At 31.0% G+C, this 16,354-nt stretch overlaps 1 protein-coding gene across 1 annotated transcript in view; it reads right to left on the bottom strand.

Annotated features, from left to right (window-relative positions):
• Positions 1 to 15,602, bottom strand: part of LOC122270586 (neprilysin-2-like) — a gene marked incomplete in the record, with an annotated part of 41,280 nt that extends 25,678 nt beyond the window's left edge. Inside the window, 6 exon segments of the mRNA XM_071181722.1 lie at positions 881 to 1,092; positions 6,454 to 6,537; positions 8,047 to 8,208; positions 9,141 to 9,239; positions 12,424 to 12,548; positions 15,346 to 15,602. Of these exon segments, the coding sequence (XP_071037823.1) occupies positions 881 to 1,092; positions 6,454 to 6,537; positions 8,047 to 8,208; positions 9,141 to 9,239; positions 12,424 to 12,548; positions 15,346 to 15,398 (735 nt within the window).
• Positions 15,603 to 16,354: the final 752 nt, after the last annotated feature.

Below are 16,354 nucleotides of genomic sequence, written 5' to 3'. Positions count from 1 at the left end.
ATATATATATCCGTATTAAAATATTGTCGTCTCTTAATTTTTAAATTAGAACACTGGTTAATTCAATTTACACTTGACTGGTTAATGGTTTTCTATGGCAACTATAGCAAATAGGGTCTGCTTCATTTAGTAAAAGTCGTCGATGTGTTGTGTTTATATGGCCAATATATAATCTGTTTCTGAAAGCTCTAGAGAGAGATTTTAAAGGCAGAAAATGTGATGGCTGTCTGGAATTAACCCAATAACTCAACAAAATTTACGCTATATAGTCGATTAACAGAATATATTGTATAAAAATATGAAAAGATTATGTAATAAACCAAAAAGTTATTTTTAAAAATAAATAGTTTTGCTTCATTTTTTTTGTGTGTATTTCAGTAGAAACACTCAAACAATTTTGGGAATTACTTCTGGTGTTAATATTTTGTAACGTATAAAAAAATGTTTCTTTCATTTGTATATCAAAATCGACCGTGTTAAGTAGTGAATAAAAATACCTATTTCACTTGTATTTCGATACACTTGCTTATAGTATAAAACGAATTTTAATTAATCTTTATTAAACGACCTTTATGGAAAAAATCTTTTATTTCCCTTAAATTTTCAAAAAAATGGTAAAATGTTAGAGAATTTTTCATATCTTAAATATTTTAACTATGCAACTGCTGTTTCCAGGTAGTCAAAATCTTTATGAATGCTATAATTCTACCATTTTTTTTAAAAAAGAGGTCTAAATGTCCATTAACGGAAATTAACATAAGGAAACTTTTAAGTTTTGGAACTCAGAGATTTTGTATAGTATTATATAAACGCATAATTTATTTGTTGTTTTTGTGCTTAATTTCATAAGAAGAACGAAATAATGAGGTAAAATAATTACATATATTGTGTGTACTGCGTTGTTCTTAAGGTCTATTGTAACTGACAATTCTATGAGAATGCTAAAATCGTAACCATGTTTCCGGAATGCAAATAGAGTATCCATCCAATCGAAATTTGATCCATCCCACTTGTCCCCCTCCACCACTGGCCACCCACCCAATTTTTGTAGTACTTCCTGTAAAGGTTTGCTGCCAGATTTCTCAAGGATATCTGTAAAGATAAAGTAAAGTAATTTTTTACTTTATATAATTTATTAAAAATGAAATGGGTAAGTTACAAATAAACACATAATCTTTCACAAATCATGGATTTTTTAAAAGTTATTTTTTATTAAAAAATTAATATTTTTATTTTATATCTATCGATTTTATTAATTTGTATTTTTTATTAAAAGTTTTTCGCAATTTTTTTTTAAAAAAATGCCCTTTTGAATGATTTTTGGATTTTTTTTTCACATTTAAAATGAATGTATGGTAAATTAAACAGTGTATTAAGAATATGTATGCATTTTTTTAGCATTTATAGGAAAAATCTAGAACGCTTTTAAAAACTTCCTTTGGTAAAAATTTTTGAAAAATCCATATCTTTTATTTTTAAAATTCATGTTGCCTAATTTGTACAGTGTCTTAAAAGTATCCATACATTTCTATGACTCATCAAACTAAATCCAAAATTTTCTGCAGAAATAAGGAAAATATTTCTTTTAAAAAAAAAAATTCTGATTCATGATACCTTATGATTTGAATTCGTCCTCAAAGTGCTCCATCTCTTGAACAAATGAATAAATATTTTCTAAATTACAGCTTTTATTGAAAATTAAATTAAAATTGATAAAAAATTTCCTGATTTAAAAACAGGTAAAACTTGATATGTCCTTTTGCGTTTACTTAGTATTTCTGGTTATTCAAAGGTGTGCTGGCTTTTAAGTTTAGAGGAGCTCCATCACATGGTGAAAAATTCTATCGCGCTCAAATCTATTAATCAAGTAATTTAGCAAAGTGATTATGATTACTAAAATCTCTAACTTTCAGTTAAATACTCATCCGAAAATTCAAGCAATAAAGGTAAATTAATTTTAGCTGTAAGCCTACTATTTTATTTTTAAATTTTTTTAGATTCAGGTGATAAAAGCAGTGTGCTTACAATGCTTAGACTGCAACATTCAATAAAATGGTGACTTATTGCTTTAAATCAATGCACTACAACAGTTTTTATCGCCGATGGCGGATCAACACTTGATAATTTCTCTCTGAGAGAGGGGCGGATGTTGATTGTTTACATTTAAGATAGTTTTTATTTAATAATTTTAATGTAATTGCATTTGAACATGTATTCGAAACAAAATACTGTTACATTCTCGTTACTGGATTGACTTTAGGTGATGTCTCTAGACTCCCTGTTAACCTCTCGTCTATAGAAAGTTGCACGAACCCGAGAGAAATAGACACAGAAAATAAAATGAAAATAATTTAATGATCGTATGGTGATCTGGTACCATTTCATTTATGGACCGGGACCAGTCCATATCTCAGGAGTTGGGGTTCACTGCTTTAAATGAACTACATGTTTATATCCAATTAATATATAAAGATGAAATTTATCAGGCTCATAAGTGCCTTCTCCCCTTTATATAAAATAAAGCTACAACTAAATTTTTTAATTTTTTCCAAACTATGGGAAATATTGATTTTCTGCCAACTACGGGTTAAGAAATGGGTAGATATGATTTCAATTTATGCTCTTAATATTCTACCTATTGGGCGAGAATGCTATAGCTATAAATTCAAAAAATCCGATGGGCCACGCATCTGCTAAATAATAAAATTTACTCCGAGAAACTTATTAGCGGAATAGAAACATTTTAGTGCAAATTACTAATTTTTTTAAGTTCTTGCGTGTTCGTATTTTATACAAATTTGAATGGAAATAAAAGTACTGTCTGACTATCGCGAGATGAGCTCTCAGTCGGTTGCTCTTTATTATTGTCTGAGATAGATGAAATCCGATGGTATTAAACGTACAGTAAAATGTAGAGCAAAAAAAAAAAAACATCGTTACAAAAGGGATGGTTTTTATTGCAAACTTAATGTGTAGTTTGAGTTTGTTTTTGCTTAATTCTTTGAAGCAGATGGGATACTGGTGACCTATTTCTAAATTTTTTTCTAGAACTTATTACAATCAAATATTATAATTTTTAATTTTTTATTATATAAAACAGTCTAATTGTTAATAAAAAATCTGTTAGATAATCGGAATTAAATTTGTACTGAAATATGAAATCCAAAAAAAGTAGCACGAATTTCTTTTTCCATTCAAAAATTTAACAATAATTGATTTTGCAAATTAAGGAAATTTCAATAATAAATATCTGTTCTTCTTAGATCTAAATAACATAGCTCACTTCCAAACAATAATTTGAAAAATTAGTGCTTGAAAGTGAGCTGTGTTTGGTAGATTTTACCTTTAACGCAGTAGACACTCGTGTATAGTGCTGTATTTCATAACCATAAATTATTAAAAAGCTAAATCTAATAATTTTACTTATTTGGACAATAATAAAAAAAAGTTTGTTTAATAAAAATTCTGCGACAAAGGGTAAACAAACAACGCTATCATTCCATCACGTGAAGTTGTTGTAGTCGTAATTATCTGAATAATATTCAAATGCAGGAACTGACAAACGTGTTCTCATTTTTGATTTTGTGTTCATTGTCCGAAATAGTCTCTGTCTTAATAAATAGACTAAATTCGCCAATCTGATATGTAAATGAAGAAAGCATATCAGCTATGAATTTTGCGCTCCGCAATGGTTTAGGGAAGTTCGTCTCCCAAAAGGTGCAAAGGCTCGAATCCAACCGGTGGTTAGTTGATACGAATTCTATTCTCAACTCGCACCGACCACAGTGCTGATATAAAAACATCCTCGGCGGTAGACAGTCATAGGTTAGAATCTTTAATCATGGGTTAGAATCCTTTTGCCGTCTGACTAACCATGAGAGATTTTGGTAGTTTTTCTCTTCATGCAACACAAATGGGGGTAAGTTACACAAAAAAGTCCTCCACGAGGGCTAGTTTGTCCCAATACTTCATCGAAGAGTTCTTTTGTCCACTGAATCGAGCTCAAAATTACAAGACTACGGAGTTGAACATTGATAGTCATAAACCCAAAGCCAATCGGGTCTCAAGACGACCAACTATAAAACTCTGTGGGGCTAACATTGCAACGAGGGAAACCATAGATTATTTGGGATTTAGATTGCATTATCAGCTTTCCTGGTTGCCTCACCTTGACTTTATCTATAGCAAAGTTACTAAATTTCAAGCTAAACTAAATAGAATCTCTGGGGTCGACTGGGGGATTGGCCCTGATGTTCGGAAATTCATCTACCTAAACAGCACTCAGAAACTTATCTTATATGGAGCAGAAATTTGGTTTTCCCAACAGGTAAGAATCATTAATAGATTGAAAAAAATGGAAAGAACTTCTTTACTATCTATCACTAAGGCATACAAGACTGCATCTACTGACTCTCTCCAAGTACTTGCTGGAACAATTCCTCTAGATATGGCAGTAAACATAGAAGCTCAACTTAATAATATTTTTCAACATGAAGAAGAACATATAATCTATAAACCAATACCTACACCTTATATTTATCATCCGGCTGAAGAAATTTTACTTAAATATCAACTGCATTTACCTACTTATAAAGGACTAGAATTATTTACAGATGGATCAAAAATATTAGTTAACAATGAGTTTAAGACAGGATGCGCTTTCGTGGCCTATCTGGAGGGAGAACCTGTTGAAAGAAAAACCTTTCGCATCTCTGATCACGTTTCCGTGTTTAAGGCTGAATTATGGGCCATTCTCCAGTCGATTCGTTGGCTTAAAGAACAAAGAATTACAGACAATATCTCAATTTATACGGATTCCCTGTCTAGCCTGCAAGCTTTGGAAAGCAGCAACTCTAAAGAGTATTTAGTCCACTTAATAAAACAAGAATTCACAAACAATATCGCTTTACATTGGATAAAAGCACATGCAGGCCATAAGGGCAACGAAGAAGCTGATAGGTTAGCCAAATTAGCCTGTGAGAGATCAACGGTCGACCTGTTTGAAGATCCTAGCAGGCGGACTGCAAGAAAAACTTTGGAACGCGAAAAATTGATTGAATGGCAGGAGAGATGGAGTGACAGCTTCACAAAGGGAAGGCACACATTCGAGCTCCTCCCGAAAGTTCAAACGAGGAAAATCATGGGGAATTTCTTTTTAAATCAATTCCTAACTAATCACGGCTGTCATGGACAACATCAAGCCAGGTTTTTTGGGGGAGCTCAGCTGTGCAGTACCTGTCAGCTTGTTGAGGATTGGGAACATATTTTAATCCAGTGTACAAATTTTAAGCACATTAGAGAGAAATTTTTTCATTCAAAAACCACCTACGAGTTTATAAAGCAGCATTGGTCAAACCCTAAAATAAAAAAGGGAATTGAGGAAATAATAAGAAAATTGTTTAGTAACAAGGCACCTCCCTGAATCCTGATGGCCTTTTGCTGCCTCTTGTTAGGAAAAATACACCTAAATCACGGCTTATTAACTTACCTGTTATGGTTTGATTATTACTTGAATTTTCTCTTAAAATGTTTTTTTTTTGGAGCTTTAGTCTCATGCTTTGTCAATCTCTGCCCTTATGTGATTCCTCATTTTGAAAATTTTAATCACTTGTGTTCCTAGAGTTTTTATATATGGTATATATATGTCCTTTCTGTTTAAAAAAAAAAAAAAATAATAATTACTGGAATTTGATAACTTTAGTACTGTTGTGCCAGCCATAATTATATTCTGAGTTACAAACATCCTTTATTTTCCATGTGAAATTGTTTCCTTTTATTAACTTTGCACCCCTACTGAAGATGCGACATCAATATCTCTTCTGATTGTTACTGTTTATTTTCTTTGTAATGTTTGTTTCCTTAGTTTATTTCTAAGTAGCACCGTTTTCTGGATTTCATATTTAATATTCCACCTATTTGTTAAAACTCTAATTTGAAAATTTTGAATATGTTTGCTCATGTAATTGAACTGTTACGCTCACTTCGAACTTTCGGAGTGCCCCCGGATGCCCCCTTACGGGGGCGGGACGGGCTTAAGCTTGTTATTGATAGTCATAAACTAAGAGTTGGGTTGGATGTTTAACGCCGGTTATAAAACAAGCTCACGAAGCACACAGATAAAATTAGAAAATTTAAATTTTTGACGAATTAAAATTTAAATATCTCAGAAATTTGCACTGCATTTTTATAAAATAGAATGAGAAAGATATAAAAGGCATATTTTAAATTTTTGTTAACATTTTATGAACTTTAAATGCTATTTTGAATAATATTTTTAATAATATTTTGAAAATTATTGAATTGAAAGTTATTACATGAAAAGTTCTTATGTTTATCAGGAAACCATCCAATAATAATTATTAGGTAAAAAGAAATTAAAATATTTTAAAAGACAGTTTTTAAAAATGGGATCATAATGTTACTTTATCTGCAAAATAATTCATATGAACGTACCTAAATCCAGGCATGAATTGTACATATCTTTCACCATTTTTATCGATTTTGGCTCAGATTCATCTGATGGTTTTTGTAGCAAACCTGAAAATTATATGAAATAAAATAATTGTATAAAAATTCATACTGAAATGATTTCAAAGTACATAACATAAAACAATGCTTTAATTTACAAACATATCAAATATCTAACTTGTAAAAGTAAATTTTCATTTCATATATTTTATTTTCATTTTAAATTATTCATTTCATTTTAAATTAATTATTTCATTTCAATTATTTATTTCATTTTCAATTTTTATTTTATTTAGATTTTTTTTACATTCATTATATTTTATTTTATTTTATTCGAATGTAATATTTCTAAATAAAATACAATTAAAATACTTATTTGTGATGGGTGATGCTCATTCACTTTTCAATGAACAATTTTGTAGAACAATTAATAAACAATTCGTTATAAAGGATACTGAGAATTTAGATTGAAATCATGAGATAAATTTCGAATATATTTAAAAGACTTGGAGATAGAGATAATGATAAGCCATAGTTTTCAAAAACAAGATATTTTTACATCAAAATGTTCCTTAGGAATATTTCCAGATAGATACTTTGGGAGTTTCCTGAAATAGAGATGGATTACATCAAATGTTTTTTTAATTTTTTTATTTCCAATGAGCTACACAATCAATCTTCCCGATGAGCAGACCTAGTGTGTTCTCCAGAAGTGGTATCCACTCTTTCAGGAACACTACAATGGGTGAGATACCGTTGGCCATGTTAATTTGTTCTGTAGTCTAGTTTCTGCCGCACTAGATGGCAGCACTGAGACTCTATTTGAATGCTAAAGAGCACTAGGAATTTAATTTTGCCGGAAATGTCAAGAGCCAATAAGGCACCCCAGGGATCTTTTACATGCCGCTTAATCATACGACAAAACCGCTGAGGATTTTCTGCGTCAAATGTCTTATGTCTTAATTGGAAATCATAGTGTTTTTTTTTCCAAAACAAGCTCGCCTAAATAAATTTAATATGTGGTTTGTATAGTGATAATAACTATATAGCATCAAATCCGTTTCTCGCTAAATTAGCTCAATATGTCGCCTTTTTCGAGTATAGCAAATAAAAATTTATTGACTCAACGTTAAAATATTGGGAGTTAGAAAAGAATTTTGATTTAAAATTAGCTTGCTTTGAAAGTTATATTCCTTCTTCTAATAATTAAGGTTTTAATTTTCTGTAAGAAAGAATTAACGCTTTGAATTTCCTAAAAATACTTATCTTAGAAGTTTTTCTCTTCAGAAAGAAAGGAAGAGAACCATCAAATGGAGAATGAACCTCAATAAGGAGAACCATTTAATAGTATTGATTTTCCCCTCTTAATCGTGTAATTAAGAGATAACCTTGAGACACTTTTAGATAATCCTTACTATAAAATTTCGGAATACACAGACAAACTTCAACATTAGTAAAATGTAATAAAGAGTTTAAGTCTTTACCCTGCCTGATTCTTGAGTGCCTGTAGACTTCACTATGTACAATGAATCATAAATAATTATTAAAAGTACTTAAGAAAAGCGACCCAAAACAAACCTTTAAGCTGGAGATTTAATACATCTTCGACTTGTTGAAACACTGACAGCATGGCTTTATCATCGGGAATAGAATGTTTGTTTATCCAACCACCGCATGCAAATTTGTAGAAATTATCACAGGGATTAACTTTCTCGTCTAAGATTTGTATGATTTCTTCAGCTGTAAAAAAAATCAGTGTTAAAATTTTAACACGCATGTAAAAATTTATTTCATGAAGTCATAATCAAATGCATGTTATAAGCTTTTTGAACAATCATCTTCGTTTTAGTAGCTTTTTCAAGTTGCAAATTACATAAACCACAGATTTGTTCTAGGATTTATAAGACCTCAAATGTTTTAGCATCTTCAGTTTCTGAAGCAACTACGATAGTTGAAAGTATGACACGCATCAAGTTGCTGTTGTTGTTGCCAATCCTTCGAGATCCAACACCAGCTAGATCAAATTCATGAGTCCGTGAACCTTAGCAGAATCTAACATCAAAGGTGGTTGCAGGGTTAAGTTCTTAAATTCTAGATTCATAGAAGCAAGAATATTAATGAGAGGAGCAGGATTGATCATGCATATGGTACATGTAGGGAAGACCTAGCTCCCAGATTCAAAGGTCATACATTTGAGTCGCGAGGCAGCAAGTATCAAGAAAGAAGAATAAATACGATTTTTTCTTTGAGTTGACGTAAAATTAAGTAATATTAAAAACACGTGTTTCATCCTCAACACGCGAATTAGATTTCCGTAAAATTACTATAGAACCCGAAATTGCTCTCTCTGCCCTCAAATGGATCATATATTATACGCATATAAAATTTTGAAAATAAAAGACGAAAAATTAAAGGGTAGTCTTAAAATTTCAAATCAAATTCAAAATTCTATGATTTAAGTCAAAGATGTGATAAGTTATTCCGGAAGAAACAACAGCAAAAAAAATTACGAAAAATAAACAACATTCTTTTTTTAAGTGATTAAATTAAAATGATTGTAGATAAAATAGATTTAATCGAAATAAATTAACCTTTTCGTCAAGTATCAAAACATCTTGACCGACTGAGTAGTCTTAAGTGTAGTTTAAGTGCAATACTGAAACTTTCATTACCTGTTCTCACACAACCGGGTGTTGTACATATAGCTTCTTCATTTGCCTCCTGCTCAAATCTTGGAGAATTTAAGGGTACAAACCTGGTTTGTATTGTATCTGTAAGAAATCATTAGGCATTTTATCAATTCTAATATGAATAGGTTTACAAAAATGTACTGTATTGTACCGTATGAGTTCCCTAAAGCGAAATGGAGTTTTGTTTAAGAACTTTTTGCACAATTAAAATTATATAGTATATCAGAATAAAAATTCTTTCGTTTATTTATTGTTTTTAAAGTTTAATCAACTAGACCAAATTACTGACAAATAACTTAGATCGTATAAAACATAAAATTAATAGCAAATTCTAATCTAAAGGAATTTAATTATTTTGAGAACTAAAAAATATAATTCAATAACATAAAATAACCTTGTCTTTTTTTTAAAAAAAGTGATTTTTTTTGCTCTTACTTAAATTTTAAATTTGTTAAAAATAAAACTATCGATTTAGTTCTGTATGGTCACAAAATAATGAAATGTGTTTCCACTTCGATTCGCATGATTTTTTCCTTTAGTTCCCAAGAGTGGTTTTGAGGTAAGTACTGTGCAAAACATTTTAGTGTACTTAAAAATGGTAACAACTACATTACACCAAAGTGGTGCTCAACCAAGTGTTCCACAACACCAAGAATGTTCTTTTTTACGTTACTTGGCTTAAAGTAGCCGTCACCATTTTTTTGTATTCAGTCGCCTATCAGTAGCTATCAATTCAATATCTAGCAGCTATCTATTCAGTAGCCTAGTATTAAGTGTATCTTATCTTACTGTAATTTATAATTACAGTAAGATAAGATACACTTAAGAATGAAATAAAGTTATTTTTACGTTGCAGAAAGTAAGAATCAATAGTTTAGAAAGCATAGATACACTAATTCTTAAAACAAAATTAGTTGGTACACAAAACTTAGGCATATTACAGAAAGAATATAAAGGCTAATTCGAAATAGGTTTAACAGAACTGTAGCGAATAAAAATTATGCATGACCAAATTGTTTAATAGATTTTCGCAGAGATTTAAAAATTAAAATATAGATATCCTTATTACACAACTAAAAATACATGTTCTTACGGCGACCTTTTATTTTGGTTTTATTTTACTGTTTTATCATCTTTGTTGAATAGCCAACCCAAGTTTCAATTTCCTACTACCAATGTTTTACTCCGTAGCCTTGTAATTTTGAACCCGATTCAAGAGACAAGAAAACTCCTAAATAAAGTATAGGGAGAAAGTTTCCTTCGTTGAAGACTTTTTTGATGGAACTAACTCGCATTTGCGTTACATGGAGAAGAAAGCCAAGAAAACCTCTCGTGAGCCGGACTGCAAGGGGACTCTAATTCATGATCGGTCTACCACCGAGGACATTTTACGTCACACTGTGGTCGGTGCGAGCCGAGTACGGAATTCGTATCGACCAGCAATCGTTGGGATTTGAACCCTGGTCACCTTCTTGGCAGGCGAGCACACTATTCCTGAAACAACGCGATTCCTTTATTTTAATTGATGCATAGCTGCGTCAAAGATTTCTTCTAACTCGCGCTAACATGCATTCTAATGTAAACAATCTACAGATGATATTCAAACCTCGCCAGTGGTTTCGGAAGCGAAAATAATTCAATTGTTTCTTCTCTTAATGTTTCGGGTTGTTCACCATCAAAGTGGGAGAGATATTACCCCTCAGTGTTTGCAGAGACACAATTCTATGAACCACAATTCTCCATAATCCACATTAAATTTTATAGGTCACAAATAAAATAGCTGTTAAAAACTTCTTTAGCCCAGCAAGAATAACTAACTTGTTACTTTTTTTGTTTATGTTTTTTGCGAAAATGTCAGAATTTTAAAAGCTAAGCAAACTAAAATGTGTAAATTTGCTTATTACTTGATTTAATGGTCTAGAAAATTTCGTTTCTTTCTCTATAAATAAAAAAAAATATTCAAGTGCATGTTTTTATGTTTTGTAGTGTCTGGTATCTAAAAATTATTTTGAAGCATTTTATGACTGATTATCATATTTAGTTCCAGACTGATATTGCCACTTTTAATTCATAACTAATATTAGATGCAGAAACATCTTCTCAAACTTGATTTCATTATTGAGTAGTTTTTAAATATCATATAATAGTCTACTAAAGCAAAATTTGTTTATTTTTTGCTGAAATTATTTTAAGGCGAATATTGCGTCCCGGATAGCCCTGGTTGGCAAGGCGCTGTACTCCTGCTTGGCTTGTGAGAACGGGAGTTCGAATGCAGCTGGCAGAAGACCGTAAGTGTAGTAAATGGTGATAGGTGCGCTTTAAACCTGTTGGATCACAAAGTTCTCCATATTCCCATAATACATTATACCGCTGGAGGTACTGAATTGGAGATTGATCGTTGTCTGGGTCAGATCAAAACTACGATGAGTGGATGAATGAATGTATGAATGAATTTGTCTGCCTTATAAACGGGTGTGACGTATGAGTGTGGTAGAAGTCAAATTCTTGACCATAGATGACACCACAGGGAAATAAGAACAATCGTACCCCTTGTCTTAAAGCCTGCGACAGCAAAATCTGTTAGTTTTAGCATGGTGGATTTTTGCTTTTCGTTTGTATTCACATCAAGACTAAACTATATTGTTTTTAGAAAAAACATTGTGCATTTCTGATTTTTTTAGAAATATTTCGCTACATATAAAAAAGATTACGTGTTTTCGGAAAAATTTGAGACTATTTGAAGACATATATTAAAACTTAGTTCTGCCCTCAAATGTATTTCTGCCCTCAAAGAGCTTGTAAGTTTTAAGGACAATTAATGAAAGTCGAGGTCTGTCCCCAAGATTTGAGAACATCTGGTCACCTTCGTTACCTTAATATAACTCACGCCAAATAATAAGGGTAGCATATTTTCCTTATTAAATATTTTATCTAACGTTTATATATCAAAATTTGTCATTTTCTCAATTTCTCTACGATATGAAACATACAATAGATGGTGGTTCTAAAATTTCTTCAATTTTTGCGATACGCTGCTTGTTGGATCAAAATCTTTATTTCTGCTGTGTCGATCCTTTGTTTCAAAGTATTTCTTTTAAAAATTCCATTGCCTACATTTCAGAAATTAACAAAACTGACGTTAACAGTGCAAAATGACTGAAAAAGCAGTATTCTTCTACATCTTTAATAAGATACAACAATTTAATGCTTTGAAATAGTTAAAAAAAAGTAAAATTGAACTTTTTGTTTAATACTAAGAGCTTACCTATTTTTTTTCGGTAGTTGTGGCCAAAGACAGCTGGTATTGTCAAAGTCATCAAAAGAGATGCTACTAGAAAAAAGTATAATGTTTTTTCTAATTTCATGTGACGATTCCCGCATATCGAGCTCCTGGAAAAAATAAAAATTTGCATACTTCTTTATAAATAAAAACAGCTTACTGTGGAATGTTTAAGTTTTACATGGAACTCTAATACTTATATTTAAGAAAGTTAACGGTGGAGTGTGTTAGTTTGTCAATTGATTCATAAATTGTACTCAAATTAATAATCTAATTTCGATATTTCAAATGTTTTTGTTTTATATTTTAGTTTTTGTTGACTCATAATAATTCTCCCCAAAGTTCATACTGTCTCTTATAACTGATTCTCGTTTTAATAATGGTATAAGTTAAATTAAAATTTGAACGAAGTCGGTCAAATAGTTCTTGAGAAAAACATTTTATATGCGACATTTTTGAAATTTTGAGCTCATGAATTTTATTACTAACTCATTTTACCCTGCAAGACCGTGATTACTTATACGTGATCAAGTGATTCTCTTTTTATGGCTCAATCTATCACATATAAAACTAACCTTTCTTATATACCCAAGATCATACTGATGTGATCTTAGTGCGACACACTCATATAACATCTCTGATAAGTACGCATAAACACGGAGTTTGCGATCCAGGGAAGCGCTTTTTTTTCATTCTGTAGATTCTGACGTGGTTAAAATTTACTAGTTCAAAATGATGCAAGAATTTTTATGCCTTGCAATGCACAATAAAACTATTCCAGCTATTATTAAGTAAAATAACAGCTAAATATAAATAATAATTAGAAATTATTTTGTTCATTAGTTGGTATACAAAACTTAGGCATATTACAGAAAGAATATAAAGGCTAATTCGAAATAGGTTTAACAGAACTGTAGCGAATAAAAATTATGCATGACCAAATTGTTTAATAGATTTTCGCAGAGATTTAAAAATTAAAATATAGATATCCTTATTACACAACTAAAAATACATGTTCTTACGGCGACCTTTTATTTTGGTTTTATTTTACTGTTTTATCATCTTTGTTGAATAGCCAACCCAAGTTTCAATTTCCTACTACCAATGTTTTACTCCGTAGCCTTGTAATTTTGAACCCGATTCAAGAGACAAGAAAACTCATAAATAAAGTATAGGGAGAAATTTTCCTTCGTTGTGGACTTTTTTGATGGAACCAACTCGCATTTGCGTTACCTGGAGAAGAAAGCCAAGGAAACCTTTCATGAGCGAAGCTGCAAGGGGAGTCTAATTCATGAGCGAGACTGCAAGGGGACTCTAATTCATGACCGGGACTGAAAGGGGACTCTAATTCATGATCGGTCTACCACCGAGGACATTTTACGTCACACTGTGGTCGGTGCGAGCCGAGTACGGAATTCGTATCGACCAGCAATCGTTGGGATTCGAACCCNGAGTAGAAACGTTCTTTAGATCTCAAATACTTATATTTAAGAAAGCCAACTGTGGAGTGAGTGAGTTTCTTTATCATTTGATTCATAAATTATATTCAAATTAATAATCCAATTTCGATATTTCAAATGTTTTAGTTTTTGTTGACTCATAATAATTCTCCCCAAAGTTCATACTGTCTCTTATAACTGATTCTCGTTTTAATGATGCTATAAGTTAAATTAAAATTTGAACGAAATCGGTCAAAAAGTTCTTGGGAAAAAAATTTTATATGCGACATTTTTGAAATTTTGAACTCATGAATTTTATTACTAACTCATTTTACCCCACAAGATCGTGATCACTTATACGTGATCATGTGATTCTCCTTTTATGGCTCAATCTTTCACATAAAAAACTAGCCTTTCTTATATTCCCAAGATCATACGGACGTGATCTTAGTACGGCACTCTCGTATAACATCTCTGATTAGTACGCAGACTGAACTCGGAGTATACGATCTGGGAAAGGGCTTTTTCTTCATTCTATAGGTCCTGATGTGGTTAAAATTTACTAGTTCAAAATGATGTGAGAATTTTTATGCCTTGCAATGCACAATAAAACTATTTCAGCTATTATTAAATAAAATAATAGCTAAATATAAATAATAATTAGAAATTTTTTTCCAGAAAATTATATTTGGGTGAAGTAAGTTTTGAAAAATGCACAAAGTGAAATTAGCATTAAGTGACCTAACTTTCAACTACTCACATGAATAAACAAATGGAATAATATTTTTCTGATTGTGACTACCTCCTAGATATTTTGATGGTTATTAATCTAGATTCATTAAAAAAGGGATATTTTTTTAAGTGTTTTTTGTGCCAGATGCCGTAATTCGACAGGCAAGTCGAAGATTAACCTTTTGAAGCCATAAAATTATTTTTTAGAGCAATAAAATACAACCAATAGAACTAAAGTTATTCAGGATGATATATTTTCTTTTGGCTGTACGCATTATCATTCATGGTGAAGGAGTTTAATAAAGTAATGCTGTATGCGCAAGGTTAACGAAGTTTTGGTTGATCGCTCATCTCCATTTTAGACGTACTGATCATCTAATTGACACATTTAGCCACGAAACTAAAGTGAAATTGGATAGCGGCTTTGGGAAAAATGTAATAAATTCGTTGGCAGCTGTGACGATTTTTCTTTTGAACCTATTTCTAAGTTTTTGTCATCACGTGTTGGCTTCAAGACGAGGCACGCTGGTGTTAGTTGCCCATAACACGATGGCCTTTTTCACATTACATATAGGATTCAAAACAAGATTTGCGTTTTCAAGCTTTTCAGTATATTATATAGAAATAACTTAATATCAATCGTTTTAAGCTAAGAAATTAAAAATAATATTATGTTTGAAAATATAATCAATAATTAGGTATGAAATTAAATTTAAAAAAAATTAAGCATACTTACATTCCGATAAATTTGGATGAATGAAACTGCTCTCTCGGCGAGGAACTAAACATATTTCGGTACTTCTTATTTATATTCTTCTTATTTAAAAAAGGAAAAAAAATATGCAATCTGCACCGAAAATATATTTAAATGATATCGCATGTGCTACATATAAAATACCTGTCAGAACATTTTACCATACTACATGAGGTATTTGAGGTAAGTAAACTTGTACTGCATTGTTTTATTGTATTTTTTCAGATTGTCCGTAATCAAATATGGGTTAGATAATCAAATAAATGACAGATAATGAAAAGATACACGACATAACGACTGATAAAAGGATTCGACGCGAATTCAAGGATTATGAATGACGGTAGCGAATTGTTCCAAATTGTTATGGCAACATCATAACTTAAAGATAAAATATTTTTTTTCAATACAACATTTATTTATCATAAAACAAGTACATGCTTCCATTTAACTCGATTTCTAGAAAACAAAATGTGTGTAGCTTTAAACTAAACTACTGCATCAAATACTTTATGTTAAAATTGGTGATTAAAATTGAGTATTTATAACATTTTTCCAAAAATATAATAATAATAATTACTATCATATATAAAATACAATTTAGGTAAAGATTTTATTTATAAATAGGCTACTCAATCATTAATTTGATTGCTACTGTAATCATGGTGATGTAGCTAGGGAAAATCTAATGTTTTGGCTCTTTACTAAATAAAATGTGCATTTGACATTCTACATGAAATCAACTGTCATATTTTGCATCGAAACGATTGCGGTAAACTAGGTTTCTAATTTCCATATTTTATTGCATTATTTTAATCGCCATTGCAAAAGGCGAGTAACAATTTCACCAAACAAATATAATTTTGGATAATGTCATTCATAACCTTTACAAGAACATTTGCACCAGTTCTGTGCCTTATAACAAATAAACTCATGTCCTCAACTTATGGATAATACCAACTTCGCCAAATAAAGGTTCAGAAACGAAACAAAC

Source organism: Parasteatoda tepidariorum, chromosome 1, assembly GCF_043381705.1.
Source record: "Parasteatoda tepidariorum isolate YZ-2023 chromosome 1, CAS_Ptep_4.0, whole genome shotgun sequence".
Classification (NCBI taxonomy): domain Eukaryota; kingdom Metazoa; phylum Arthropoda; class Arachnida; order Araneae; family Theridiidae; genus Parasteatoda; species Parasteatoda tepidariorum.
This window is presented reverse-complemented; position numbering and strand designations above follow the sequence as displayed.